Source organism: Dasypus novemcinctus, chromosome 3 (genome assembly GCF_030445035.2).
Source record: "Dasypus novemcinctus isolate mDasNov1 chromosome 3, mDasNov1.1.hap2, whole genome shotgun sequence".
Classification (NCBI taxonomy): Eukaryota; Metazoa; Chordata; class Mammalia; order Cingulata; family Dasypodidae; genus Dasypus; species Dasypus novemcinctus.
The window spans coordinates 95,800,259-95,827,351 of record NC_080675.1 but is presented as its reverse complement, the minus strand read 5'-3'; the positions used below and the strand labels follow the sequence as shown (position 1 = coordinate 95,827,351).

General features: G+C 47.9%; 2 protein-coding genes and 1 pseudogene across 8 annotated transcripts; 1 reads left to right on the top strand and 2 right to left on the bottom strand.

Annotated features, from left to right (window-relative positions):
- Positions 1-393: 393 nt before the first annotated feature.
- Positions 394-9,416, bottom strand: ZNF219 (zinc finger protein 219). 5 transcript variants are annotated; one of them, XM_012521099.4, is made up of 5 exons: positions 9,315-9,416; positions 3,833-3,924; positions 2,106-3,525; positions 1,666-1,797; positions 394-1,449 (listed from the first exon to the last, which is right to left on the bottom strand). In XM_012521099.4, exons 2-5 carry the CDS (start codon positions 3,836-3,838, stop codon positions 845-847), a joined length of 2,163 nt encoding a protein of 720 aa, XP_012376553.1. In that variant the 5' UTR covers positions 3,839-3,924; positions 9,315-9,416; the 3' UTR covers positions 394-844. The 5 variants fall into 5 exon arrangements, with proteins under 5 accessions (XP_012376553.1, XP_058149797.1, XP_012376551.1 ...); XM_058293814.2 differs by lacking the exon at positions 9,315-9,416 and adding an exon at positions 8,820-8,916; XM_012521097.4 differs by lacking the exon at positions 9,315-9,416 and adding an exon at positions 4,687-4,825.
- Positions 9,417-11,360: 1,944 nt separating this feature from the next.
- TMEM253 (transmembrane protein 253) lies at positions 11,361-13,611 on the top strand. Of its 3 annotated transcripts, none has more exons than XM_004482314.4 (7): positions 11,361-11,439; positions 11,569-11,706; positions 12,081-12,191; positions 12,275-12,331; positions 12,617-12,727; positions 12,841-12,987; positions 13,404-13,611. In XM_004482314.4, the coding sequence occupies exons 2-7, from the start codon at positions 11,602-11,604 to the stop codon at positions 13,482-13,484; spliced, it is 612 nt and encodes a 203-aa protein (XP_004482371.2). In that variant the 5' UTR covers positions 11,361-11,439; positions 11,569-11,601; the 3' UTR covers positions 13,485-13,611. The 3 variants fall into 3 exon arrangements, with proteins under 3 accessions (XP_004482371.2, XP_058149798.1, XP_071070177.1); XM_058293815.2 differs by having other exon boundaries at positions 11,361-11,443; XM_071214076.1 differs by lacking the exon at positions 11,361-11,439 and having other exon boundaries at positions 11,534-11,706.
- An 8,891-nt stretch (positions 13,612-22,502) lies between these two features.
- LOC101426018 (high mobility group protein B1 pseudogene) lies at positions 22,503-26,413 on the bottom strand (annotated as a pseudogene).
- Between the last annotated feature and the right edge of the window lie 680 nt (positions 26,414-27,093).

Here is a 27,093-nt window from a genome sequence, read left to right as displayed (position 1 = left end):
CTATCCATTACCGGCCCAAAAGTGACTGTGCATATGCCTGGGAGAGTATCTGTCCCCTACAGTGGTTCCCAGAGGCACCCTTTGAAGCTCCTCCTCCCATGCTGCCACCCACTTCTTGAGGCTAAGCTGGTCCCAGACAAGCTGGGATCTGGCAGTTCTCAAAAGGAGGTCCTCAGGCCACAGAGCACACGAAGCCCCTAGGCTACTGGTTGAGTTCTCATTCCCTGGCCCCATCCCAGAGCTACTGAATCTGAAGCCCAGGGGAGAAAAACCCCAAGATTCTACATTCTTATCAAGCACTTTGGATGATAACCAAGAGCCTTGACGAGGTAACTTTCCTGGGCAGAAGGGCCTAAGGAGGGGGACCAGACATAGGCAGACAGACACAGCACCCTGTGCCTCAAGACACCTGTTTATTGGGGACATGACTGCGACAGGGATCGTACCAAAAATAGCAACATCTACAGGGCCCCTGCTGGGGCTGGAAGGGTACAGTGCCCCCCACCCTCACCCCTTGTACAAAAATAAACTCTCACGCCTATGGACCAGCAAAGACTGGCAGAGTGGCTCCTCTACAGGGACACAACCCTCTCTGCCAGCCCTGGGACCTCATTCTGTGACCCTCACCCCTGCCACTTCTAAGGCACTGTGACTCTCCCCTGGGCTGGGTGGGTACCGCCCTTCCACCCTTCTATGCCCGCCGCCCCCTCCACCTCTGGTCCACCGGGGGCTGGGATATGGGTCCCACGCTGCCCCCTGCTGGCTGCTCTACCCAACTACCTCTAGTGCTCCCCCCGCTCCGGCAGGGTAAGCTCACTAAACTAAAGGCCCCTAAGAGGGCTCCCTACCGTTCTTGCCCTCCCAGTCCTGCCTCTCCCGATCTTGACAGCCCGGGGCCCTCCTCCCCTTCTTGAGGAGGACTAGGAGGGGTCTCCCTTGATGGGGCTCGGGTATAGGGCGGGGATGCGTCGGCCTGGGGTGGCCTGCGGCCCCGAGCCCGGCGACTGTGGTGCACTTGCAAATGCAAGGCCATGAGCTCGGGGGCTCCAGTGGCGAAGGGACAGAAGAGGCAGCGGTGGAGCGCGCCTCCCGGCCCGGCCTCGCCTCCTGGCCCCGCCCGCAGGGACAGGTCCAGGGGTTCGGCCTCACCGCCTCGCCCGTTGCGCAGGGTCCTCCCAGGGCTGGCTGGCTTCCGACGGGAGCCGGGTGCAGCGCCGCTCGAGGGAGGCCGGGGACTCGCCGCGCCCTCCACCCAGGTAGCAGGCTGCGGAGCCGTCTTGGCCCCGGACTGCGGGGCCGAACTTCTCTGGGAAGATGGCGGCGGTTCCGGGGGCGGTCCGGGGCCTGCCCCGCTCCTCTGCTCGCGGTGGTGGCGCTGCAGGTGGTACTTGAGCGAGCCGGACTGCGTGCCTGCATAGTCGCAGTGCGGGCATTTGTAGGGGCGCTCGCCTGGGGAGAAGGCGTGGAATAGGATCGAGGGCCACGATCACTGCAAGCCCCACCCACATTTCGATATTCTCAGGACAAGGAACAAATACTGATTCTTCCACCTCCTCCAATTTGAGGTCTGCTGAACGTTACCCCGTGGCCCTCATTTTTCCTTCCTGCCCTCCCTATTCCGCTCCCCTACAGCACCCTCCCCACCCCGCCGGTTGTCCCCCTTACCTGTGTGCACTCGTAGATGCACTTTGAGGTGATGCGCCGAGCGGAAAGATTTTCCGCAGAAGGGACAATCCTTGCCAGTGGCCCCCCGGCTCCCTTCAGACCGGGTCCCTCCAACCAACAGCCCGTTCTCTTCTGCAATACACACGTGACGAGTCAGAGGGCCCTTCACCCTGGCCCTGGCAGGGCCTTGTGCCCCCATATGCACCCGATAGAGCTGCTTTTCATCACAGCCCAGGAAGAAACTGCTGGGTTTGGGGAAACATGAGGGCTTGGATTTGCTGTGAGTTAAGATTTGGTGCCCTCGGAAAGTGATAAATCTGGGGAGAGTGGAGAAGAAGACAGGAGAATTCAAAGGGACTGATTAAAAACAGTATGCAGGGGAGTGGTGGAGGGGAGTCGGCTAAGGGTGCAGGAAACCACGGAGGGAACCTCCTACATACCCTGAGTGGCCGTTGATCTTGCCTGGGCCCCCGCAGCAGGTGCAGAATGGCCTGGCCCCTCGCCTGGACGCGGATGCAGTGAAGCCAGAGGGCCCAGCGCCCTGCTCCGGGCCCAGGTCTCCTCCTCAGCCTCCACCACCTCCTCTTCCGCGTCCGGCTCCTCGGAACGGTGCCGGCGAGCCCGGGCCGGGAGAGCAGAAGGCAGGGGGCGGAAGCCTCCAAAGCTGCGGCCGGCCCCAGGCTCAGCGCCCTCACCATTGGGCCGGGCCTCGCCAGCTCGCAGGCTCAGGTAGCCCAGGAGGCTCGGGGGCTCGCGGCGTTCAGCTGGGGTGGGCGCCGGGGCCAAGAGGAGTGCCGGTCCTAGCGGCTCATAGGTAAGCAGACCAAGGTCGGGAGGCTGGGGAGCTCGGGCAGGCCCAGAACCAGGCCCCGGGGCCCGCAGTGGGCCCAGCTTGCTGGTGTGCACCTTCATGTGGTTCTTGAGGAACCAGGGCTCCTTGAAACAGCGGCCACACACGGGGCACGCATGATCGAAGGAGGCCTTGTGCTTGCGCATGTGGCCTTTGAGAAACCAAGACTGTGTAAAGCTCTGGCCGCACACTTGACAGCGGAACTCTGGAGGTGCTGGTGGCTCCTCGGGAGTGGTGGGGGTGGGGGCGGGAGCAGGGGCGGAGGTTGTCTGGGGCTGGGATTCCGGCTCTGGCTCGGATACCGATTTGGGTTCCGGCAGGGATGGAGGCGGAGGCTGGGGCGCAGCGGAGGTAGCCGCAAGAGGGCGCTCGGGAGCCCCGTGGGCTGTCAAGCTGTGGTGTAGCAGCTCTTCCTCCTGGCTAGAGCCGAAACTGCACAGGCCGCACTTCCAAGGCCTATGCAGGATGTGCAGGTGGCGTTCGCGCTCCGCCGCGGTGCGAAACTTGCCTTTGCAAAAGGGGCAACGGAAGGCCGACGACGCAGGAGGCTGGGACCGTGCCAGGCCCTCGGTGGCTGGGGTGGCCTGCACGCCCCCTGAGCCCCGGGCTCTCCCCAGCCGGGCCTCGCGCAACAGCGCGCGCTCCTCCAACTCCAACAGTAGGCGCGCAGCGGGGCTACGCGGGCGCTCGGGCTGGTGCGTGCGCAGGTGCGAGCGCAGCAGAGCTCGCTGCGCTGCGCGGTGGCCGCAGTGAGGGCACTGGAAAGCCTGGGCGCCCGGGTGAGCCCGCAGGTGCAGCGCCAGGATGGAGTTGAAGCGGAAGCGCTTTCCGCATACAGGGCAAGGGAAGCGCCGTTCGCCTGCGCGACTCTCAGACCAGCCCACCGCTCCCATCCCAGGCGACCCAGCGCTCACGCCTGGCCCGTTGGAGTAGCGCTGCAGATCCAGCTCGCCTTCGAAGGCTGGCGTCGATGGCGCTAAGTGGCCGCCCGAAGCACGGGGACGTGAGCCCTGTGTGGAAAAAGATGGGAGTAGAGCAAGGCGTGGAGAAGGGACTGCTGTGGGGGAAGGGAGGGCATTGCAGGCCACAGACATCTGAGGAAGGGTGGGTTGGGGCCTGACCCAGGAACATTGGGTACCCTTTCCCCTCACTTAGGGAAAATTAGGGTATGAATGAGAATTGAGATGTTGAGGCCTTGAGGCCAAGGATATCACTTCTAATAGTGGGAGGTCAGAGCGAGGTAGGGAAGGGGAGGGTGGGAAGGGGGAGCTCATACAGTAGTGGGTAATTGTAAATAGAGGCCAGAGCTTCACTCACCTCCATGGACCCCCTTCACATTCTTTGGTTCTGGGGAGTGCAGGGAAGAGGAGGAATAAAAGCTGCTAGTGAAGGCAACAGGTGCTGAGGTGCTAAAGCAAGAGAGACAGATTTGGAGGAAAAGATGAATCCTGATTTGTAGCCTTGGCTAGTCACACCCAACCCCAGATTCTTAGCACCCTGTATTTCTGAAACCTATCCCTTCTCCCTCCTCATATTCTGCCTGAGAAAGCTGCTGCCCTCAAAAACTGTACCACTTGACTTGCCAAGTCCACAAGGCTCCCTGATAACCCAGATTTCTTCCTCTATATTATGTTTTTCTAAATGCCTGGTCCAGAACAACTATCACCACCACCCACCCACTCCCTGGCCATCCTCCCAGGACTATTTTCATGAATCTTGATTCCATTATAGTATACGACTCTCTCGTTTAGTTTGGGTTGTACAGAATTTTGAATAGAAGGGGTGGGCTTGCCATGCTCCTCAATTATCCAAGTGGGAACAGAAGCTCTCAACCCCTAACCGACCAGCCAGCCAAATACCCTTCCAGGCTCCGTAGTCCTTCCTTCTGCCCTTACTCTGTCTTTCTGTCTTTCCCCCTCATTCTCCCTCCCTCTGCCTGGATTCCTGATCCATTCATTTCCATTCATTACAGAGACTCATTCATGCATGGGAGAGAAACACCTCCCAGCAGCAGAGAGTCTGGAGACAGACAGAGGGGGAGGGGCATGAAGGGGGAGAGAGAGGGATGAAGAGAGACTTAAGGGAGGAGTGGAAGTTAAGGGGTGCTGCTGGCCTGGGGAAGGGGTTAAAAACTGTAAATACCGGATAGGATTCATCGCCTTGTTTCAAACCTTGTAGCCCGCGATTTGATGGGGCATCTCAGCCCCTTTGTCCAGGGCTGTTCCGAAGCAGGCTTTCCTCCTCTCTGCAGGGGAGAGGCTCCTTCACACAAGAGGAGGATTACACTGGCTCTGAGCTCAAGAGGCTGGAGTGAGGGACGGGAGGCGGGGCTGGGCCATCTGCACAGATAGGGGCTCAGCTCATGCTCTGAGCAGGAAGGGGTTAAAATTCTCCAGGCTAAAATTCCCTAGACCTGGGATGTGCAGAGCTCCAGTGCTGCGGAAAGAGAAGAGCACTGAGAGGAAGAGGGGTGGGGGTGGGAGGTGGAGAAGGCGCCCCTGATTCTACGCTGCAGAAGAGGTCAGCATTAGGTCTTGGAAGAAACCTCAGAATTAAGATCCATGGAAATAGTCTTGGAAGAATGATCAGAAGTTGTCCAGTCTACCTTCCTGCTTACATATAGAATTGTATCTATCAAAGCCAGGAAAATGTGGGCCTAAGCTTTTTTATTTTTATTTGTTATATATATATATATATATATATATATATATATATATGGTTGTTGTTTTTTTTGCCTAAGAATATTTGAGATATAAAGAACTTCCTCACAATAGGCATTATGAAACTGAAATGGGTTACTGTGAAAGAAAAGGACTCAAGCTTTACTTGAGATCCTTGATTCTATTAAGGATCTTTAATAGAAGAGAACTGGGCCAGGAGTCAGCTCTGCTTATCAGCAAAGAGAGAAGGTTCTGGAGGTCCAAGGCTTTCTAAAAAAATGTTGACATTTATTGGATGTGGTTAAGACCATGAAGAGGCAGGTATCCGGGGATACATGTGGGATCTGGGCTCTGGGAGTTTTATTAATAGGAGATTAATTAACAAAGTGTCCTTGTCCAAGGGTCACTAAACGACCTCCACCATTATTTAATATGTGTATCTCTGTGGCTCCAAATTAGGACACCCATCCTTATGCTCTGGATCTTCCAAATAAGCCCCTATCTTGGGGCCAAGAACCTAAATAGGTCACTAAGTAATGTAATAAAAGATGCACTAGAACAGGACTGAGGGATGCAAGGCTAAAATGGGCCCAGTCTGATCATTAATATCCTGAAACCTTTAGTAAGTCACTTAACCTTTCAGTTTACTCATCTGTAAAACAAGGTTAGGCTAGTTTATATTGACATTCCCTTCCAGTTCAAAAGTTTTGTGGTTCTGACTCACAAGAGTCTTTTGGACCCCAGAGAAAGATGTTAGAACAAATGGTCACCCCTTCAGTACCATGGAGAGTGCAGTGGGCTACCAGAGGAGCCACTTTGGCCACCTCAGTACCATAGATAGATCTATGAAGTGCTAGAGGGGCCATATTTGTCTTTTTAGCACATAGATAAGGCACTGAGAAAAGCTATAGGACTCATTATTGTTGTTATTTTTTTCCCCAAATTCTACTCAATTTATTCATTTTTTTAAAAGATATTACATTAAATAAATATGAGGTTCCCATTCACCCCCACCACCCCCACCCCACCACTCCCCCCCCAATAACACTCTCCCCCATCATCATGTCACATCCATTGCGTCTGGTGAGTACATCTCCGGGCATCGCTGCACCCCATGTCCCGTGTATTATTGTTGTTATTATTCCTATCTGGGGACCACAAAAAATAGTGAGACCAGAGGGATTATTTGGTCCTTTTGGATGTCACTGAAAATAGATGTAATAGAAAATAGATGTAACTAGAAGAATTTTAATTAGCTAAAAGGAGTGTCCTGACAGTCACAGTTTGTGCATCCTGGAATGAGTAACTGAGGAATTGTATTTGGGTCCATCACATTCTGTTGCTCTCCTGAGGATTCCCGGAACATCCTGGTGTACAGCCAATCTGGTATATTCAGAGGAAGCAGATGGCGGGAGTGGGGAGGGGCGGTATGAGGCTGGGAATACTGCTCGGTCATAGCTGACTAACCTATGGGCACATACTCTGATTCTGAGAAGATTCTAGGGCTGTTGAAACTGCTGTAGGATAGCAAGCAAAATACCTCATTGGAAAATGGCCTCATATCAAATGCTGAGTAGGAACAGGGCAAAGCCTCCCCACCAAAATAAAACATACAAAACCTGCTATGAGCACTTTCCAGGATGGAAATATAGTGATAGACAAGAAGGCCCAAAATGAAACTGAATTCTCTAGCAAGGAGTTTCCCCAAAAGGTGGCCTAAAACCAATAAAACTCCTATCTCCTAGGCCTAGTCAAGAACTTTTGAATCACCTCCAAACCAGGTCTCATATTTCTCAATAGGAAAAAGCACGGTCAGGGCCCAGGATTCTGAGTTGGTTTGAAACCTAGGTCATGTGTGTCTTGCCTGTAGGCAATAATCACAGATTTTTCTAACAGTCAGGCCTTAAACACCATCGATGAGGCTTCGCCAGGCAGTGGCTCCGACCTACTTTCCACTCCACCTGGAATCAGGGGTTTTCTTGCCCTTATAGAGAGGAAGGGCCAAGGATAGGGATCAGAAATTTTTCCAAAGCAACAGCCCAGTTCAATAACCTCTTATATATATATATTAGAAGAGCTGGTGGGGATGGGGGTATGGACCATCAAATCTTACTGAATCAGGAAAGAGAATGCTCTCTTAAAAACAACCAGGGCTGGTACAAGAAGCATTTGCTAAATGAAAAACCATGAAGACTGCCCCTCAAGCCAGGTGGATCAAACATCTTTAGGATCAACATTTAAAGGGCAAGAATTAAGACTTCAGGAGTCTGGTTGTGACTAGGCCTCTGTTTCTGGTCATCTCTATTTCTTGATGTTTTTGCCCACTGTAAAGAATCCTACACTTCCCAATCTGCTTTAGGAAAAATTATTATTTAACACTGCACTAGATGGGGTTAAGAGGACAGGGGGCTTCTTAGGTGATCAAGAATCAAGACTACCTTCATCACACAGACATACCAGGAATTCACTTTTATGGTCCTCTATCCATGGCTCTCTGAACCTCACTGCTCAGATAGCTCTTGCAAACCCACCCCACCCCACAGCCTGCCCACCCTTACAGTGAGTTCTTGGTAAAGCCTCCTTCCCTTCATCCTCACTATCCCTAGTTGGCGGCATGGAACCTCAATCACGGATTCCAAAGGTACAGCAGGAGGTAAGAGGAGGACACACCTGCTCACCTGCTGCCACCCTTCTACAATGAGTCCTAACCCAGAAGCATGTCCCAACTTGAACCATCTTCTGAAAGTTCTAGAGGAGCTGGCTTTGGGGGAGGGGAGCATGTAGCCAGCCCTGAGTCCCCTTAAGGAGAGCTGAGCCTAGGAAGTCAGAGACTTAGCACCTGTGTGTGACTTGGTCCCCAGAGTGAGGGAGAGGGGAGGTGCAGGAAGGGCCGCCTGTGGGAGAATCCCCCTCCCTGAAGTAGACTAGCAAATAGGGTAGGACCTGTGGTCCAGCACAAGAGGTTCATCCAACAGCACCCCAGGCCCCTCCCGAGGAAGACAAGACAGAGGATGATGGGGGGGGCAGGGCTGGGGTATTAGAAGACCAGGACTCAGCTCCCCTTGGCCGGGAGAACAAAAGCTGAGTTGCAGCCGCCTCTGCTGCTGCCGCGGGCCGAGCTCTTTGTGACACTTTGTTTGGGACGCAGAGAGGGAAGCACCCCCCATCCTCTCCCCTCCCCCACCCCCGGTCCCGGAGAGTTTGGGGCCCTTCCCCCTCCCCCACCAGCCCTACTTGAGCCGGGGGGCGCTCATCCACTCTGGCTCCCTGCTCGGCCACCCCGCGCCCCAAGGCCCCTCGCGCCCTCCCACCGGGCCCCTACAAAGACGCCCGCCCCCCCCTTCTGCTGGCCCTTCCCCTTTGGTGTCCGCTCCCCCGGATCCCCCACCTGGCCCCCACCTCCCTCGGGTGGCCCCCCCAGCTCTCCAGGCTTCTGAGGCTGCCGCCCCCACCCCGCCCCCCCAGGAGCTCTGGGCGAAGTTTGCTCGGGGCCGAGCCGGCGCCCCTCCCCCGCCCCCGCCCCCTGCACCTGCTCCGAGCCGGGCGCGCGGAGTGGCCCCCCCTCCGGGTGGGGGGGAGGGGGCCGGGGGCGGGGGCCGGATGGCGGAGGGGGGGGCCGGGAGTCGGGGGAAGCGGCTACTCACGAGCCCCCGGCGGGCGGCGGCGGAGCGGGCGGCGGCGGCGGCGGCGGCGGCGGCGGCGGGCCGGCGGCGCGGGCGTCAGCGTTACGTGGGGCCGGGGGAGATGCGCCGGGCCCCGGCCCCCCCCGCCCCCGGCCCGGCCCCCGCCCCCTCCCCGGTCCCCCGCCCCCGGCCCTGGCCCGCATTGTGTGCGGCGGGAGGCGGCCCGGCCATTAGCATGCGGGGGGCGGCGCGGCGGGGCTGGGAAACGCGCGGGAGCGGGGCTCTAGCTCCGGGGACGGGCAACTGGGGACCCCCGGAGCCGCGAGAGGCAACCGCCAGGGGCGGGGTGCGGGCAGTTTGGAGACGGGGGGCGCTGTCGGAGGGAGGGAGGGGAGAAGCGGGGGTGGGGCGCACAGACGATTCTAACTGGAGACTGGAAGAGATTTGGAAAGGTCATCTTGTCCTTCCCCCAGCCTCCAAGCAGGACTGCCCCTCCCACCCGAAACCCGGACATACCAGGGAAGGAGTTGGCTCTGCCGCTCTTTCTGCCCCAACATGCACAGACTCGGGAAGTTCTTCCTGGGGTTTTATCTCAAAGCCTCTCCCTTACATTTTCTGTCTCTCTTTTTGGGGAGGAGGAGGGGCGATTATAGAGATAGTTAATGTCTGCCGTATAAGAAACATTATTAAAGTTACTCTTCGGTCCTTTCTGTTCTTGATAAACAATTCCCGCTCCTTCCTCTTGAGTTCTATTTTCCATTCCTTAAGTCACTTTAACGGCTCTTCAATACAACAAATATTTACTGAGTGCTTACTAAGTAGTAGGTATTTATGCCCAGCACTGTGTGAAATGTACAGATGAGGAGGATATGGTACCTTCGCTCGAGGAGTTTGTAGTCTGGACAGGGGTTACAAATATGTAAACAGCACACCCGGATTTAATCAATATTTACTGAAAACCCGTTCACGTGTTTAATAACATATAATCTTTACAATAGCCCTCTGAAGTATAGTAAGTCCCCATTTACAGGTAAGGAAAATGAGGCTGAAGGAGTCTGTTTCCCCCACCAGTCACTGGCAGGCAAGCCCGGGGAGCCTCAGTGCAATCCCCCTGTCTCAAGTTTGTCAAGCCATTGCCATCAAATACGTTCCTGCCCGTGGGGGTCAAGGAGAGAGGAATAGATACAGAGCAGTTCTATGGATCCCTTTAAAATCTGATTCCCACTCTCCAGAAAATGAAATGAGTGGACTACAATGAGTTGGCCCAGCAATGAGCAGGGCAGAAGTCACTTACAAAGGCTATTTGCCTCCCAGAACCTGCCTCCTGACACTAACTCCCAAGGGTCTTCTGGCTCAGTCTTCTACCATCAATAATAAATACTAATGATGATAATAGCCACTAACGTTTCTTGTGCCCTTACATGCCAGGCACTGGGCTGACCTGGTTCATATGCATTTTCTCTTTTAATGCTCAAGGGAAACCCCTTGAGGTGGGTATTATTAACTGTCCCTTATAGACAAGGAAACATTAAATAACTTGTCAAGGTCACCCAGGTAAATCTGGGATTTGAACATAGGTCTGGTTGCCTCTATATCTCATACTCTGCACCAAGATGGACCTTTCATATCTTTGATCTATAGAGTGCATATTTGGGTCCAGCTGGTTCTGCTCCATGCTGTAGAAATAAATGCTTCCAGCTTAGCTTCTGAATAAGCCCTTTGTGTATATGGGCATCAGGCACATCAGTATGACCTCATCAGCACCACTAATGGTTATTAAGCACCCACCCAGAGTCAACAACCCTTCATGTGTGTCATATTATTGGCCCCTTTTTATCAGTGAACAAACTGAGGTTGAAATAGGTAAAATAATTATCCAAAGTCACACAACTGGGATAAAAGTAGTGCTAAGAATCTGGGTCTGTCTGGCTGCAAGGCACCTTCTATCTCTCAAAAATATTCATTATTGAATAGGGTCCTTCCCAAGACTGACCATTTGGGGAACATTATGCATCTCTAGCTGTAGGTTACCACTAAGTTAAAAATTTCCCCTATAATACAGCAGAGCTCAGCCTCCACTTAATCAGTGTCAGATTCAGAGTAAATCCTTCCTAAAAGGAAGGAGAGAGGAGACATTGTACAAAAAGTTAGAAGCAGGAAGGCAAGGGAATTAAACCTTACCTGGTCTGGGGACAAAGCTGCGAATGGTAATGATAGGGGCCAATCCAGACAGTAATGTGAGAACTCCCTAAGGAACAGCAAGTAATCTGAGGAGCAAGTCAAAGAAAGAAGAAAGAAAAGGATGGAAATGGGGGGAAATCAAGGACCAGAGGGATGGCATCCATGGGTAGGCCGTAAGTGGCCAGAGGGACCCGAGGGTGGGAAGAGATGGGGACGAGAGGAAATGGGAATAGAGGGAGGCAGAGCCGGAGACTTGTGGAATGACATGAGGCCAGTGCCTACCCAGGGCCACTCCCTAGATCCTTAGACCCTGATAGGGACCTTTGCCCCTCCACACCCTAGTCCTGACAGCCTGCCTCTCCCAGGGCAAGTGTGTTGTCTGCTCTAAGTTACCAGGCCCCACTGGGAGTCCCAGGACCCAGCTGGTTCCCATCCCTACAGAGCAGCTGCGTCAGAGTAGGTAGGTAGGTATAAGGCCCTGAGTCTCTACTCGATGTATGTTGGAAAAGGGGTGGGGGTGGGAGTTGAAAGAGATGTTGCTGCATGTTCTGCCTCCTGGTAGACAGGCCCCCTAATGTATTTTTCCCAGCCTGGGAAACACTCAGCTCCAGTCAAGGTAGCCATGGAGAGAGCTGGTCAGCGAGAGCAGGAGAGACCCAGCCTTCGTCTGGAAAAGCTACAGCACTGGGCAAGGCACAGGCAGAATGGGCACCTCTTAGTGCTGGCGGTAAGATCAAGCTGCCCCACCCATGCCAACCTGTACCCCAATTCAATCCTACTCATGCTTAGTGAGCACCTACCATGGTGCCAGAAACTGTGCTAGGCTCTGACTGGGAGAAGGGAGGAGGAAATACAGAAATAAACAATGCAAGACCCTTAATCTTCAAGCAGCTTCATAATTTGGGGGGAAATATATAGGTGAATAACTAAGCTATGACACGAGACAGAAAATTTAAATGATAGCTCCTTTTTTCACTCCTTGGTGGCTACCCTCCCCACTGTGCATTCATCCCAGTTGTGGAATCTCTGGAAGAGGCAGGGGCTGTAAGGAGGGAGGGGAATCCCTGACCATTTCCCCTTAACTGCCCTACTGGTCCCCAGGTGAGCCAGCTATGGCTAGCAATAGCTGTGGTGCCCTTTGCTGTCTCCGTTGCCTGTCTGAACTCTGCTTGTCACATGGCAACAGCATTGCCCCTTGGGCCTGGAGGCTCGGTAAGACCTACCACAGGGGAAGTCCAGGGGGGAACCCTCCCTAATAAGATCAGAGCTCAACACTTGCCCTTTTTACCATTCAGGGTCTCCTCACAGGAATTGTCACCCTTGAGCTGCGCAGAGCACCCCGCCTCTGGAAGGTGAGAGGAGAGAATGCAGTACTGTTCCCCTCCTCTTCCCAAATACACCTCACACACACCCCTCAACTCAGGAAGTGACACTGTAAGGTTGACGGATCTTGTCAGCTATCCTACCCCTGGCTGGCTTAAAGCATTGAGGACAGAGAGCAAGAAAATTAGAGGACTGATGGCCTGTTTGGAGATGGAGCTGCAGGGGCTGAGTTTTGGTTTTGGCTAGGCTGCAGATAGGGCTTGGGGTTGGAGTAAGTCCTCCAGCTGCACAGGGCTGAGCTGGCTCACTGGCAGGTACGGGCAATGATGATCTTCAACATCTTCAACCTCATCTTGGGCCTCATCGTGGTGGTGGTCGAGGTGATAAAGACAGCCTTGGGGTCTGCACCCACTGCCCCCTCCCAGGTACGGATGAATGAAGGAGGTGGGAGGATAAGGTGGCAAAAGGATATGGAGAGGGAAGAGGGGCAAACAGATGCTGAGTGCTGTGCAGCATTCTCAGCCCTGTCTACCTGCAGCTGGTTGGCTTGCTGGTGCTGGAACTCAGTGCTGAGGCCTTCACCCTAGGGGGAGTGCTCCTCTCAGCATGTGCCCTACTCCTGTTGAGCCAGAGGAAGCCAGGATGTTGCAAGAGCCAGAGTCTGCTCTACCAGGAGCTGCAGGAGGTATGTATGTGGGGTGGGAGCGTGGGGAGTTGGGAGAATGGGGGTGGGGGTGGGGGTCAGATGAACAGGGAAGCAAACACTGGAGTGGATACTAGCTCATATTTTCACCTGCTATCCTGGTTAGTAGTATTTAACGGAAAACAGTGTAGCAGGAGGGACATCAAAGGTTCCTAGACAGAAACTGACTGGCTTTCTGGCTCTTAACATATTTCCCCAAATGGTGGGTAAGAGGGAATTGGTATATACTTGTTTTGGGTTAGAAGAGTGGGAGAACCTTAGGAAGCTCCCGAAATATCAGAAGTACAATGGGAATGTGAGAAAAAAGGGGGCATGGGGGAAAAGTTGCTTCTGCCCCAGGTTTCTCCCTTCTCACCCCCACAGTTTGTGCTCCCCGCACACCTCTGTTTGGTTTTCAGGGCCTCTCGGAGTTGGAGGAGGTTCCTGGTTTGGAAAATGGTCCCATGGTGGCTGGCACAGCAAGTGGACCAAATGAGTGAGCTGGCAAGGAAAGGTAGACAGTTGCTACTCTTCTTGGTGCGTTCTCCATCACCCCATCCCCGCCGAGCTGAGAAGCTAGATGGACTACCGGGAGACCTACATGAAGCCGGGCAGAATACCTTCAATTTTCGCTCACAGCACGTTTTTTCTCTTTCCTTCCCTGCTAGGGGTAGTTAAATCTCGGCCAGAGTCCTACCCCACCTCACCACCGTGTAAAGCTGCCCGCCCTCCTTAAAACATCCTCAGCTCTTCTCTCTTCTTTTCTTCCATCCTCACCCTCCTTCCCTACCACCTCCCTGCACAGCTTCACATCTGCCCCATCTCACTATCTTCCGTGCACTTCTCACGAACCCATCCACTCCGACCCCCGGCTTCTGTACACGCCAACTCTCTGAATTCTACTCCTGGACTTAAATTCGTCCTTGCGATCTGGTTCCTTCCTAATCTATAGGAGACTACAAGTCCCAGGATGCCCCCATACCCCATGACCTGCTGGGAAATAAAGAGCCTTCCCTCCGCGCTGGGGGCGCTGTGCATCTGCTGAGTGAGGCGAGCCGCTGGAAGTCAGAGCCTAGCCGAGCGTTTCCCCGGACGCGACCACTGGCCCGGTATACGAGGAGGGGCCGGGCGGGTCACCCCGCGCGGGGGCGCCGCCACCTCTGCCGCGGCAGCCGAGAGCTGACTCTGTTTTTGTGGCATTCTCGCTGGCAGCTTCCGAGACGGACAGGTGTTAGGGGCTGGCCCTTAGCGTTATTGGGGTTTCCCCGGTGCTGTCGCTGCGCCCCCTCGCAGAAATGGCCAGGACCAAAGTCCTGAGACTTAGAGTGCGCGCGAGAAAGAGGCTAGAGATGATGAGTCAGAAGCGCAGGGCCTTTTTCGTCCCCCTCCCCCGATGCCTGGGCGCCCATGGAAGGCTGGCCCGCTGGGCGGGGAAGAGGTGGACCGGGCAGGCAGAGGGAGGGACGCGGCGACCGGATAAGAATTTCCCGCCTCTCTAAGCACAACACAAAAACGAGCCCGCGTCGCCGCCACCCTTACTCTCAGGCGGAAGTGGGCGCGGGAGTGCGAGTGCGCAGGCTCGACCTCTGGGCAGCCCCGCCGACCTTTGATCCCGGGCACAGTAGAGTTGCTGAAACTTCGCTTGCGTTCGTTCCGCACCGTTTGTAATCTTTGCAAGTGTGCAAAAATGACAGTTTCGGGTGGGCTTGCGAAAACCCAAGAAAACTGGAAGTAACGGCAGCACCACCAGGCAGTTTACTAGCCGCTAGAGAAATTAGAAATTGACCAGAGCTGGAGTACTGAGAGAACTCACCCCAAATTCACATAATGTCTAGGATGGATGTACTCCTCACTCATTTTTTACCCATTTCAGAAGGCTTCTTCCCTACAGAATGCTGGTTCTCGGGGCTTATCCAAGCCCAGGCACTAGCGAGGCAGAGCGCAGCCTGGCTGCCTTGCCCTGCTATTGCAGCCGCACCAAATACACTTTGTTTCTGTTTGTGACATCTTGAAAGCGGTTATAGTTATCCTCTTGCAAGTTAGGTATGAATTCTAGCGAGTGGGAGCAATTCTGGGATCAGGCTCTGGAATGGAGAAAACAAGATCTATCCCCTCCCCACCTTCCACCCCTGCCTTTAATTGCCAGAATAATGGATGTGTGAAGGCCTCCAAGAAAATAGTATTCTTCAAAGTCAGAAGACACTGGAAAAATAAATAATTCATTTTCACTGCCTTCCAGATGAGAGCAACAGCTTTTAAAAATGTGATCAGAAGTATATCGAAATTATGTTCTAGTGCTTGGAGAAGCTCAATGACCATGAAAATGAACCTTGTAATAGTCAGGTCAGGCGAGGTTATGCCATAGTTAACAATGCCAAATCTCAGTGGCTTAAAACCATGAAAGGTGTATTTCTCACACTACATGTCCAGTTCAGGTTGGCAGGGGCTCTTCTCATTAGTTATTCAAGTACCCACGCCAGTAGAGTTCCACTGCCTGAGGTCCCACCATGTCACCACGAGGCTTAAGGTTCCCCCCTCAGAATGTGGAGTAAGCATGAAGAATTGTTCATGGGCTCATGTCACTTCCACTCACAGTTCATTGGCCAAAGCAAGTCACATAGCCATACCAAACTTCAAGAAGGTAGAAAAGGCAGTCTTTCCATGTGACTAGAAGAAGGTGGATAGCAAAAATAATTCATTAACAGAAAAAAGGTTAATTATTTGCAATGATTCTTGAATAGTTTAGAAGTTAGAACTCATTTGTTCTGGCAGTTAGGTCCATATCTACTTTGGTTTGTTTCCATGGACTAATAAATAAAGGTCTTAATAGAAACTTTTCCAAAAAAAAAAAAAAAAAGAATAGGACTGCAAGCCTGGAAATCTAGATTCTGATTTTGTTGTGTAAGTTCCGGCAAGTCAAATCTCTCTGAACTACATTTTGCTCATATGAAGATTATAATCTTACTTATCCTTCCTATCTTCCTGGAGTATCAAGGCTAAAATAAAAGCACATATGGAAAAGTATTTTAAAACTATAAAGCACTTGAGGGGATGAAAATAAATTGCCTATAGGAGCAAGGAATGGTGTAAATGAGTGAAGCATATTGAGTATGAGGCAATAGGGAGTGATGGAGACTAAAAAACTAGAGAGCACATATTTTATTTAGAGGCTATAGCCTTCTCAACACCCAATTGCCTTGTGGAACTGTAAGCCTCATTGTCACAGCTCCAATTTTTCTATACAAAGAAATTCTGATTTTTTAAATGTGAAATCTTCTGATAACTAATTTTTTAAAAATCCAAGGGCTAATTCAGCTCTGGCAGTTTCTGCAATATACAAACACAGGGGAGGAATTTGTGTTTTGGATATGCAGTATTGTCCTGTAGGCCTTTGCAGACATTAGAGTTCTCAAAAGAGGGTGATTTTGCCCCCACAGGGACAAAATATTTGGGAATATCTGGAGACATTTTTGGTTGTCACAGTTGGGGGTGGGTGGGGATATGTGATAGAAGGAGCATTGAATGAGAAGTCAGAAGATCTGGGATTTAGTCCCAGTGCAACTAATGCCCCTTTCCTGTGTATTATCCTCTGCCGAAGACTGTCTTAGGCTTGTAATGTGTTCCTCATTATTTCTCCCTGCACATTATTGCCAGAGACCCTTGCTACTCCACGAAAGCACGCCGCTTTGCTGTATTGTTACCCAACAACCTCTGTATCTGACCTTTTTTTTTTTTATCAGTTTGGCAGCATCTCTGAAGGTCACTCATATTTTACTTGAATTGCTGCCCATTGGAACCTTACAGAAATAAGGGACTGTGACAAAGTTCTTGATGACGTCAGTTTCTAAAGGCCTCAACCCCTGTCCCTTGTATTAAGCATTAGAGAAATATCCGATTAATGATATCTGGCTCCATATGCAGCAGAAATCTGTGGTAGTTGGAAATTCTGCATACTGATTTATTTTACCCTCATTTCTTTGAAATCCAATCGTTTATTCTGGCTTTGAGTACATGATTATGGATAACGAACGTTACTTCCCAAGAGAATTCTCCGTTTGGATTTTTTTTTGCTCGTCTACCTAAAATGGTTCAGTTTTGTCTCACAGGCTGTGTTCTCTGCTGCCATCTCGTGGCTTCTCGTGTGCCCGGGTCAAGGGCTCACAAAGTCCTCCCCCAAGGCAATGGCATTTGGCCATGGCTTAGCTGGGGAAAGAATCCCCTCTCCTCGCGGAGGGCGCACTTCCAGTCTCTCCCCAGTAGTGAGTGGGCCTAGGGCAGCAAACAGGCCTGGGACGGGAAGCTGGGTGAGGCGGGGAGGCCCGAGGCCCACCGCCCTCCCTTTCTTCTGCACCCCCCATCCCTCCGCCTGCTCCACCCCCACCCCAACTCTTTGTTATGCAGTCCTAACCAGGAGCCACCGAAATCTGTGAAATGAACGAATCTGTGAAATGAACTGCCCGGGGGTATTTGGAGCTGACCTAGCCTGCCTGGCCTGACGAATGTTCACCGATCACCGCCTTGGGCTAGGATGTTCTTAAGAGCAGTGAGAAGTGAAGACCCCTCTATCGAGTTTCCGGATTTTGTTTTCTTCTCTAGGACTGTTCCGTGTTGTTTTGAGTCCACGCGCTTGATGGAGGGCTCAGACCGAGCTGCCTCAAGTTCGACATTTGATATGCTGATCGAGGGGCACTGCGCTTATAAATATCGCTGGGTCTGTGCACTAGAGTGATCAGTGGTCCATCTCCAGAGGACAGGGAATGTGGGAATCTGCCCCCAGTTGGGCTGCTGGTGACTGGGCAGTGACTCAGTGCAGCAGGGAAGGCTGAAAACATTTTAGTTAGTGCTATTTTTTTTCCCATTGTAATAATTATCATATCTATACAGGCAGTTAAAAACTTCCAATTTCTAAAGCAAATTCGTAGAACTGTACCTCATTATTAGTGCTTCCTGTACACTTTCCATATTTTCACTCTTTTGGTGGAGAGACCCCTGACTCCATTCCTCATACTTCTAACCACCCCCCCACCCCTTACACCCGCTCATCAAAAAATAGCAAAACAAAACAAATAAAAGCAGCAGCAGCCGCTGCCTTGTGTGTTTGTTTTAACGTGCTTTCCCCTGTACAATAATGCAAGAGGAAGGGCCTCATTGTATAATTTCCTGGATGGGCCTCGTTGTATAATTTCCTGGGGCCTGGGGAGTTGCCAGGGAGAGCCATGCTTGGAGGTACGTGTGTTGTTTCTCTTCAAAATTCAGATGTCGTTTACCTAATGAGAGTCGTTTCTGTTCTGTTTTATGTTTTACCTTCATTGCCTACATTTTTTCCCCACCGTATTTAATTTATATTTTAAGTTGTGTGTTATTCTTGTTTCCACTCTCATGAATCTTTGGTTTATTTTTCTTATCAGAAATTTTTCCTATTCTCTGTCCAGAGTTCATGAGTTGTCTTCGTTGATTCTTACCATTTTCCCTTACCATCACAAAGTTTTCTCGTTTAAAATGTTTTTTCCGAAGGCAAAGCTCAAAGATAAATTAAATTTGTTTGATCTCTCTGTAATTATTTCCTTCCTTCATGTATAAAGAAAATGCTATGCACTTACCCTTATACTTTAGGTAAGGCAAAAGGACTCAAAGTCATGGGATAGGAAAACAGGATTTATAAATCTCAAAGATAATTATGATGAAGAGATTTTTAAAAAAATGAATTTAAGAAGTGAAGTGGGTCCAATGTTTACTTGTTATAGAGAGGCCCATTTTAGACCAAAAGAGATAAGAAATTAAACACCTTTCCAAAGATGAGCTGCTTTGAAATTGCAAAGACTTAGACTCTTTTCTGGACTGCTTTGAAGTTCAACCTCTGAATATATTAGAGATGTTTTGTACAGTGCACTTTCTTGCATACTGATAGGTTGTTGGAGCAAGCATTCAGCTATCAACTGAGAGGCTGGATTAGATTACATTTATTTTCCCCTCCAACACTCTGTTGGTTTCTCGAGAGTGGTCGTGATTTTTATTGATCCATCCATACTCTCTCATCTGAATGAGTACCCTAGGCAAAACTGTAAAGAAAGTTTACTAATATTCCGGTAGTCCCTAGAGCAGAATTTATCACCTTCCACACTATTGACATTTGGGCCAGACAACTCTTTGTTGTGGAGGGCTGTTCTGTCCATTGTAGAATGTTTAGCAGCACTCTTAGCCTCTACTTTCTAGATGCCAGTAACACCTGCCCACATACCAGTTGTGACACCCAAAAATGTCTCCACACATTGCCAAATGTCCTGAGGGGTAATAGTGCCCCCTCCCTTGAGAACCAGTGCTCTAAAGGGGTATCATAAGAACGGGTTTATTTAATGTCTTATCTCTCCAAAACGTTTGTATTTCAAAAGAGGCCTGAAGAGGCCTACAAGAACCACATTGCACATCCAAAATCTGAATTCCTCCCAGAGTATTTGCCTGAATGGTCTGTCTTAATTAGTGTCACACATATTGGACGCTAGACTCGCCTGTCCCTCATTTCCTATAGCTAAATCCTCACCACATTCTGTTGATTTCCTTCTGCTTTAAAATCAGTCCCTTTAACCCCATCAACACCATTCCTGCCCTAGTTGAGGCCTCACAGCCTCTCACCTAGATCATAGCAAGCCTCCTAACTAGTTTCTATGCCTCCAGGCTTGTCCTCAGGGCTGCCTTCCATATAGCCACGTGAATGTGACCATGTCATTTCCCTGCTAAAAAGCCTGTCAATCCTCTGCATCACCTACAAGATCCAGTCCAAAGCTTTTAAAATACCATATTGAGCCCTGTGATCTGGCCCCTGCCTGCCCTGTCAGCTTCATCTCCCACATCCCGTCCTTTACATTCACTCTTTGGTGACAGCGATCTAGGGAAGGTGACATTGAGATGCAGCCTTCTATAAAAACCATTTTTAAATTATTCATTAATATCTAAGATAAATACCTCTACCCTATCCTTGAGCTCCACCCTCTCCCTCTCCTTGCTTTTTGATTAGCCTGAGGATGATAATGAAACAGTACTGACTCAGTGATGGGCTGGACAGGGGTCAGGGCTGTTTGTTGTGCGCATTAGTAGTAGTCACAAAAGAGTTTTTACATCATTTTTATGTCCTATCAAAATGACTAAGTCAAAATATTGCCTTTGGCATCTACGTTTCTCACTCAAACTGTCATACCCATTTCCAGCTCCATGCCAGCCCTTCATCTTGCTAACTGCTACTTATCCTATGAGATTTATAGCTCAGTCTTCACTTCCTTTGAGACACTTCCCTGTCCTCTCCCACAACTACTATGACTGTTGTCCTCCATGCTTCCTTAGTGTTCTATCTGTAGTTCTGTTATTATATTTAGAACGTTTAATTGTAATTATCATTGTATGTCAACCTTGAAGCAGAAACTGTTTTCTTCATCTTTGTAAACCCAGAACGTAGCCAAGTGAATGACATATAGAAGGCATTCAAGAAATGTTTATCAAATGAATGGAGTAAGTCAGAAGGTGCCTTAGAAGACATTCTGCTCAATATAACCTCCTACAGTCATCCAGTCTCCGCTTAAATGTTGACAATAGTGGTGCCACTGGAGAAAGTATGGCAACTGGTGCCCCTACAAATTCATGATCTTGAACTTGAATTAGGTTCTAAAGTCTGTGCCAGGGAAGTGGACTTGGCCCAATGGATAGGGCATTGGCCTACCACATGGGAGGTCTGCGATTTAAACCTTAGGGCCTCCCTGACCTGTGTGGAACTGTCCCATGCGCAGTGCTGATGCTCGCAAGGAGTGCCCTGCCACACAGGGGTGTCCTCTGCGTAGGGGAACCCCATGCACCCCATAAGGAGAACCGCCCAGTGCAAAGGAAAGTGCAGCCTGCCCAAGAATGGTGCCGCACACACGGAGAGCTGACACAACAAGGTGACACAACAAAAAGAAACACAGGTTCCTGGTGCTGCTGATAAGGATAGAAGTGGTCACAGAAGAACACACAGCAAATGGACACAGAGAGCAGACAACTGGGGGAAGGGGAGAGAAATAAATAAATCTTTAAAAAAAAAAAAGAGGATAAAGCTGACAGATTTACAATTTATAAGAAAATAAAGTCTATGCCATAATACTACTATTGGCAGCTCTCAAAACAGCTGCTGCTTCAAGCTTTTTACCTTGGTCTTAATAGTTAAAGTGCATCTGGAAGACTAAACCAGTAAGAACAACTTAAAAAAATTCTAACAAGGAGAGTACTAAGGCAAAACTTGTTCTGTCAACTATTAGTGTATATTTTAAAGGTAAAAGAATTAAAAGTGTATTATTGGTCCCAGAATAGATAGATGGATGAATATAAAAACAGAACAGAGTTCAGAAAAGAGCCTAAGTATATGCAATGATTTTTATATATTTTGATGGCACTATTTCATGTTGGTCATTTAGTGGCAGACTGGTTTTCAATGAACAACTGGATAACTGTTTACAAATAAAGTAAGTTCCACTCCTGTCATGTCATATACCAAAATAAATTCTAGATGATTAAAGACTTAAATGGAAAAATCAAAACCATTAAAATATGAAAGAAAGTATAGATAACCTATTTATATAATCTCAAGGCACATGAGACCTTTCTAAGCATAAAACTAGTATCACAGACTCAAAAGGAAAAGATTTTACATTAAAAATTTAACCTCTTCCGTGGTTCAAACCCCGGGCCTCCTTGACCTGTGTGGAACTGGCCTCAAGTGCAGTGCTGATACGTGCAAGGAGCACCCTGCCACGCAGGGGTATCCCCCGCATAGGGGATCCCCACGCGCAAGGAGTGCGCCCCTTACGAGAGCCGCCCAGTGTGAAACAAAGTGCAGCCTGCCCAGGAATCGATCCGCCCACACAGAGAACTGACGCAGCAAGGTAATGCAACAAAAAGAAACACAGATTCTTGTGCCGCTGACAGCAAAAGCAGACAAAGAAGACGCAGCAAATAGACACAGAGAACAGACAACGGGTGGGGGTGGGGAAGGGAAGAGAAATAAATAAATCTTTAAAAAAACAATTTTAACCTCTTATGCAAAAAAATCATAAAGGTAAATTTCAAGTGAAAAGTTGAGGAAGGAAGGATGACAGATTGTTAGTATTAATAAAGATAAAACAGATAATTTATGAAAAAGGAATAAATTTAAATAACCAAAACTCCATGAAAGATAATTTATCTTCATAATAATTAAATAAAAACAATTTAAAAAATTAAGATGCCAGGTTTTGCTATTCAGATTAACATGTTTTAAATGTATAAAACCCATCATTGAATATTCAAGGAAATGGTCATTTTCTTATACTTCTATTAGGAGTGTAAATTGGTACAACTTTAAGGGAAGGCAATTTAAGAACTTATGTCTACAGGTTAAGAATTACCTACCATTGGCCTAGCTATTCTGCTTCTAGGCATTTTTTTTTTTCAGAAATAATCTTGTACATGTGCAAGGAATTACCTACTGAAATGTTCATCACAGCATTTATTTTAAAAGTTTAAAAGTGTAGACAGTCTAAATAGTATGCCTCAATATCCTTTTCATATCTCTGCTTCAGCTTAGTAACCTTTTCCTAAGGCTGCTTGTCACCTGCCGCAGTGTTATTCCACATCTTTCCCAGCATCTTTGCAACATCGCCAGTGGAGAGGCCAGGATGTTTGCCTTTGATTTTTGAGTGATACTCAGAACAAAACAAGAAGAAGACTGAAGGAGGCCTCTTGGGTGCATTGAGATCCTTGAATTTCTTTCATGTTTCCTTTTTAGGAGGGATATAGGTTTTGATTTCTATTTCATAACAGGCTTTATCCACCTTGGCCATGTCTTCAAATCTTCCTTTCTCTTTAGCAGACATGGTCTTTCACCTCTCTGAGCACTTCTTGGAAATCTCTGAGAAGTTGACTGAAACATTCCTGTGCTCCTTCTTGTGCTCCTCCCTGCAAGTCCACATGAAGTATGCATATGAAGATATTTTGCCTCTCAGCTTCATAGGGTCTCCTTTTTCCCACAGCTAGTTATTTTTCATCTGTGGGGCACAGAGTAGCCTCGTACTTGCTCAGGCACTGTCTTTATGGAGCTCAGTGCACTGCAAGAATTTGATAGAAATATATGCATAGAAAAAAAGTGTAGGATAAACATCTAGTTATTCCAATTATCCATAGGTGGTCATTTAGGACTGTTCTAATTTTTTACAGTAATCCTGGATTACTTGAGTCCTTTACAAAAACAAGCTGTAGAATATTTCATGAAATAGGGAAGTGTTCATCATATATTCATATAGTGTTTCACCAAAACAGTTTATTTGACCTATCCCAATTTTATTGTACAAATATATGAAAGGCATAGAAAAAAATAATTACTGTAAATAAATGTCCCAAAATGTTATTAGTGGTTATGTTTGGGTAGTGTAATTAAAGGTGAATTTTATTTACTTTTAAAATATATATATTTTCGAAATTCCTCCCGTGGATATATATTACCTCCATAATTTGAGTTTTAAATTTTTAAAAAAATTTTTACTTATATTGAGCCAAAAATTCTTCTTTTTTGGTCAGATGAAAGCTTTAATTGGGGGGAAATTGAAAGGTGTAGTTTTAAAGGTAAATAACACCAAAGAATCTGCAAACTATTAAAATCAAAGAGGGGCTGAGGAGGTAGAGGAGAATGTTCAGAGATACCCATAAGCAGGTGTTTAGAAAGGAAAAAGATCTCTGAATAGCTAGCCAACAGAGTCAAAGAGGTTATTATTGTAGGGGAGAAGTACTTTTCAAAAAGAGAAAGGCAGACAAAGAAAAGTGAATGAAAGGACACCACAAAATTATATAAAGAGGTATAGACTAAAGTTGCATAGACTAAAGAAAGACCTTGAAGGACTTTTTGCAATAAATTATAACACACAGTGCCAGGGAGTGAAATGGAACTCAGCAAAGGAATTAGAAAACTGTTCTCCAAAACCTATGATCTACGACTACAGCTGGCTGCAAATGTGACTTGTGTTCATGAGAAGGCCTTCAGAAGAGACCTGAGAAAATAGAAGTTTTGAGCAATTAAGTATCATCTATCATCATCATCATAAAAATAACTTAATCTGTAATAATGTTTACATGCACCTTTGTCATGCTTACAGTGTGCTTGGCACTGTTCTAAGCATTTTATTGCCTTAATGTATTTACTTCTCATTATACCCTTAAAAACGTATTTAGTCCTTACTATACACCTGCCTACAATATGGAAGGTCCTGGGTTCGGTTCCTGGTGTCTTCTGAAGAAGACAAGCAAGACAGCAAGCTGACGCAACAAAGAGACACAACAAGGAAACACAATGAGAGACACAAAAAGCAGGCGCAGAAGTAGCTCAAGTGGTTGGGCACCTACCTCCCTGGGTTCCGTTCTGGTGCCTCCTAAAGAGCAGACACAGAGAGCACACAGGATCAGACAGAGAGCAGACAGACTGCACAAATGAGATGGAGAGAAATAAGTAAGTAAATCTTAAAAAAAAAAGAATTAGGTGCTATCATCCCCATTTTACAGGCAAGAAAAATGAGGCACAGAAAGGTTAAATAATGCTGCACATTCTAATGTCACACAGCTAGCAAGTGAAAGAGCCAATTCATATCCAGACATCCTTACTCTAGAATTCAAGGGCTTAGCCACTATGTTATACTGCTTCTAGGTCAAAACATCCCCTAAGGCTGCAATTCCCAAAATGTGGTCCTTTCAGGAAGCCAGGAGTTCAAAACCAATTTCATTACAATACTAAGATTTTTTTTTTTCTTTTTTAAAATTTTTTTTCTTTTTTTCCTTTTTTTCACATGCATTCTCTTATGAGTAGATAGAGGCATTTTCCAAAGGTGACAAGAAGGTGATATATAAATGGCTTTCTAAGGTAAGCAAGCTGTTTGGAGTCCTAAAACTAAAACATTTGAGAACCATTGCCCTAAAGTAGAGAGACCATAATTTCTAAAGAGATAATCAAGATAGATTGCTAGAATTTATTCCATAATCATTCAGTGTATATTAACTGATCACTGCATTCCAGATAATGTTCTAGGTAGGGGGATCACAGTGGTGGACAAGACTAAAATTGTCCCTAGACTCATGGAATTTAGTACATTGATTCTAAAACATCAGGGTGCATAGGAGTCCCTTGATAAGCTAATTAAAATGGCAAATTCTGAGACTCTACCCCAAGAAATGCTGATTCTTTTTTTTAGGGAATGAATCATTTTTTACAAGCTGTTCAGTTGATTCTGTAGCAAAAGATCCACTAACTACATTTTGAAAGCCATTGGTATAGTGATGGCTGACCCTGAAGAGAAAACTTGGGGAAATGAAAGTGATTCCCATATATGAAGATCTGTGTGACGTCAGAGAGCAGAATAGATACCAGTAGGTGGAAGCTTACCTGCAGGCAGGTTTCCACCGACTGTTAGGAATGACCATTCAGTTAAGGCATTGAGCTCTAGATCAATTGCAAGTGTTGAGTCTGCTGGAGAGTCTTATGAGGAGCATCGTCCTAAGGACTCCCACATGATGTTTTTCTACATGACTTCTAAGCTTGGGGAAATTATCCCAAGAACCAAGAGTGAGGACTGATAAAATGCATAACTGATATAGTGCACTGATTTAAACATTAATTTTCTCCAAAAAAAGATGTCAACTCAGATGAGAACAGAAATTCCAAAGTAACCATTTGGGCTAGGTCAGACCACAAGGACTGGCCAAAATTCGATGAAGAGTGAGAATGAGGGAAAAACTGAAGCAGCTCCACAAACCTTCCCTAGTTCCTCATGGAGCTGTACCCAGAGTTCAGTGGCCTCAGAAGGAAGAACTGAGAACAGGAGACTTACTACCTTTTATTCCTTCTGGATCTTGGGTAAGGATTTCTATCAGACCTTATCACAATTTAAAACCTGGGTTCTAGGTTCATCTATTCTTGCTGGGCCATAGAAATATAATCTAGTTATGAAACACATATAAGCAACTCATATAATTTAGCTACTCCCAAATTTCATCTCTTAATGTCCCATTAGGCCTAGAAATTTCAGTTCGGCAGGCCTAGTGATGGCTTGCATACCATTAGAGGCCTACACGCAGGTACAATAACCCTTGGAAGCAGACTCTTATCCCTGTTTCACAGATTACTATAATTGAAGCTATTTTATGACACTTTATATTTCACTGAGTAAATAGAATACATTTAAAAACAACTTCAAAATGAAAAAAAAAAAGAAAGAAAAAATAAAAACAACTTCACCTTCCCTCACCCAAGCAAAGGAAGTGTTGCCCAGGCTTTTCTCTACACCTCTGTACTGAAACTGCTTTTGTCAAGTTCAGCAATTACCTCCATTTCTCCAAATCTTGTTAAACTTTCTATTCTCACCTTACTTGAATTCCCAGTAATGTGTGACATCCCGCATATATTTTGAAACAGTTCTTTTACCTGCTGTTTGAGAGTCTATGTTCTCCTGGTTTTCTTTGTACTTCATTGGCTGTGTTTTCTTAGTCTCCTTTGCAGAATTGTCCTTCTCTTCCAATCTCTAAATATTAGTTGCCTCAGGCTTCATTTCCAGGCCCTCTTCTTTAGATACACTTTTTCACTAATGATCTCATTCAGACCTGTGACTTTAAATAATCTTTGTAGGATCCCTAAATTTGTATCTCTAGATCTGACCTGTGCTCCACACCAGGCTCATATATCATCTTCACTTGAATGTGTAATAGGGATTTCAAATGTAACAAGATCAAAACAAAACATTTAATTCCTACCCTAAATAAAACTTTTCACTCTGTCTTTCCCATCTCAATTAATGGCACACCATTCACAAAGTTGCACTGGCCAAAACCCTAGGAGTCATTCTTCATTATTTTATTTTCCTCCCTTTCCTCATGCAATTGTTTAATGAGACCTGTCCCTTTATGTCCAAGATAGACTCCAACAACCTTTTATGCCACCATTATGCCACCGTTGTCTCTTATCTGATTTATTACAATTACCTCCTAACCCTTTCCTTTCTTCCAGTTTTTTCCCCTTTGATGGTCAGGGTTAATAGTTACAAACAACAGAAACTAACCAGCTGATTTAAGCAGAAA

Excerpts from the sequence above, each read along its gene's own strand:
- ZNF219 (XM_012521099.4), bottom strand. Across the intron at positions 1,798-2,105 it reads AAGATCAACGGCCACTCAGG|AAGAGAACGGGCTGTTGGTT; the intron begins GTATGTAGGAGG and ends TGTGTATTGCAG. Across the intron at positions 1,450-1,665 it reads GCATCTACGAGTGCACACAG|GCGAGCGCCCCTACAAATGC; the intron begins GTAAGGGGGACA and ends CCTTCTCCCCAG.
- TMEM253 (XM_071214076.1), top strand. The coding sequence starts at position 11,554 with ATGTATTTTTCCCAGCCTGGGAAACACTCAGCTCCAGTCAAGGTAGCC. Across the intron at positions 11,707-12,080 it reads GGCACCTCTTAGTGCTGGCG|GTGAGCCAGCTATGGCTAGC; the intron begins GTAAGATCAAGC and ends ACTGGTCCCCAG. Across the intron at positions 12,192-12,274 it reads CCCTTGGGCCTGGAGGCTCG|GGTCTCCTCACAGGAATTGT; the intron begins GTAAGACCTACC and ends TTTACCATTCAG.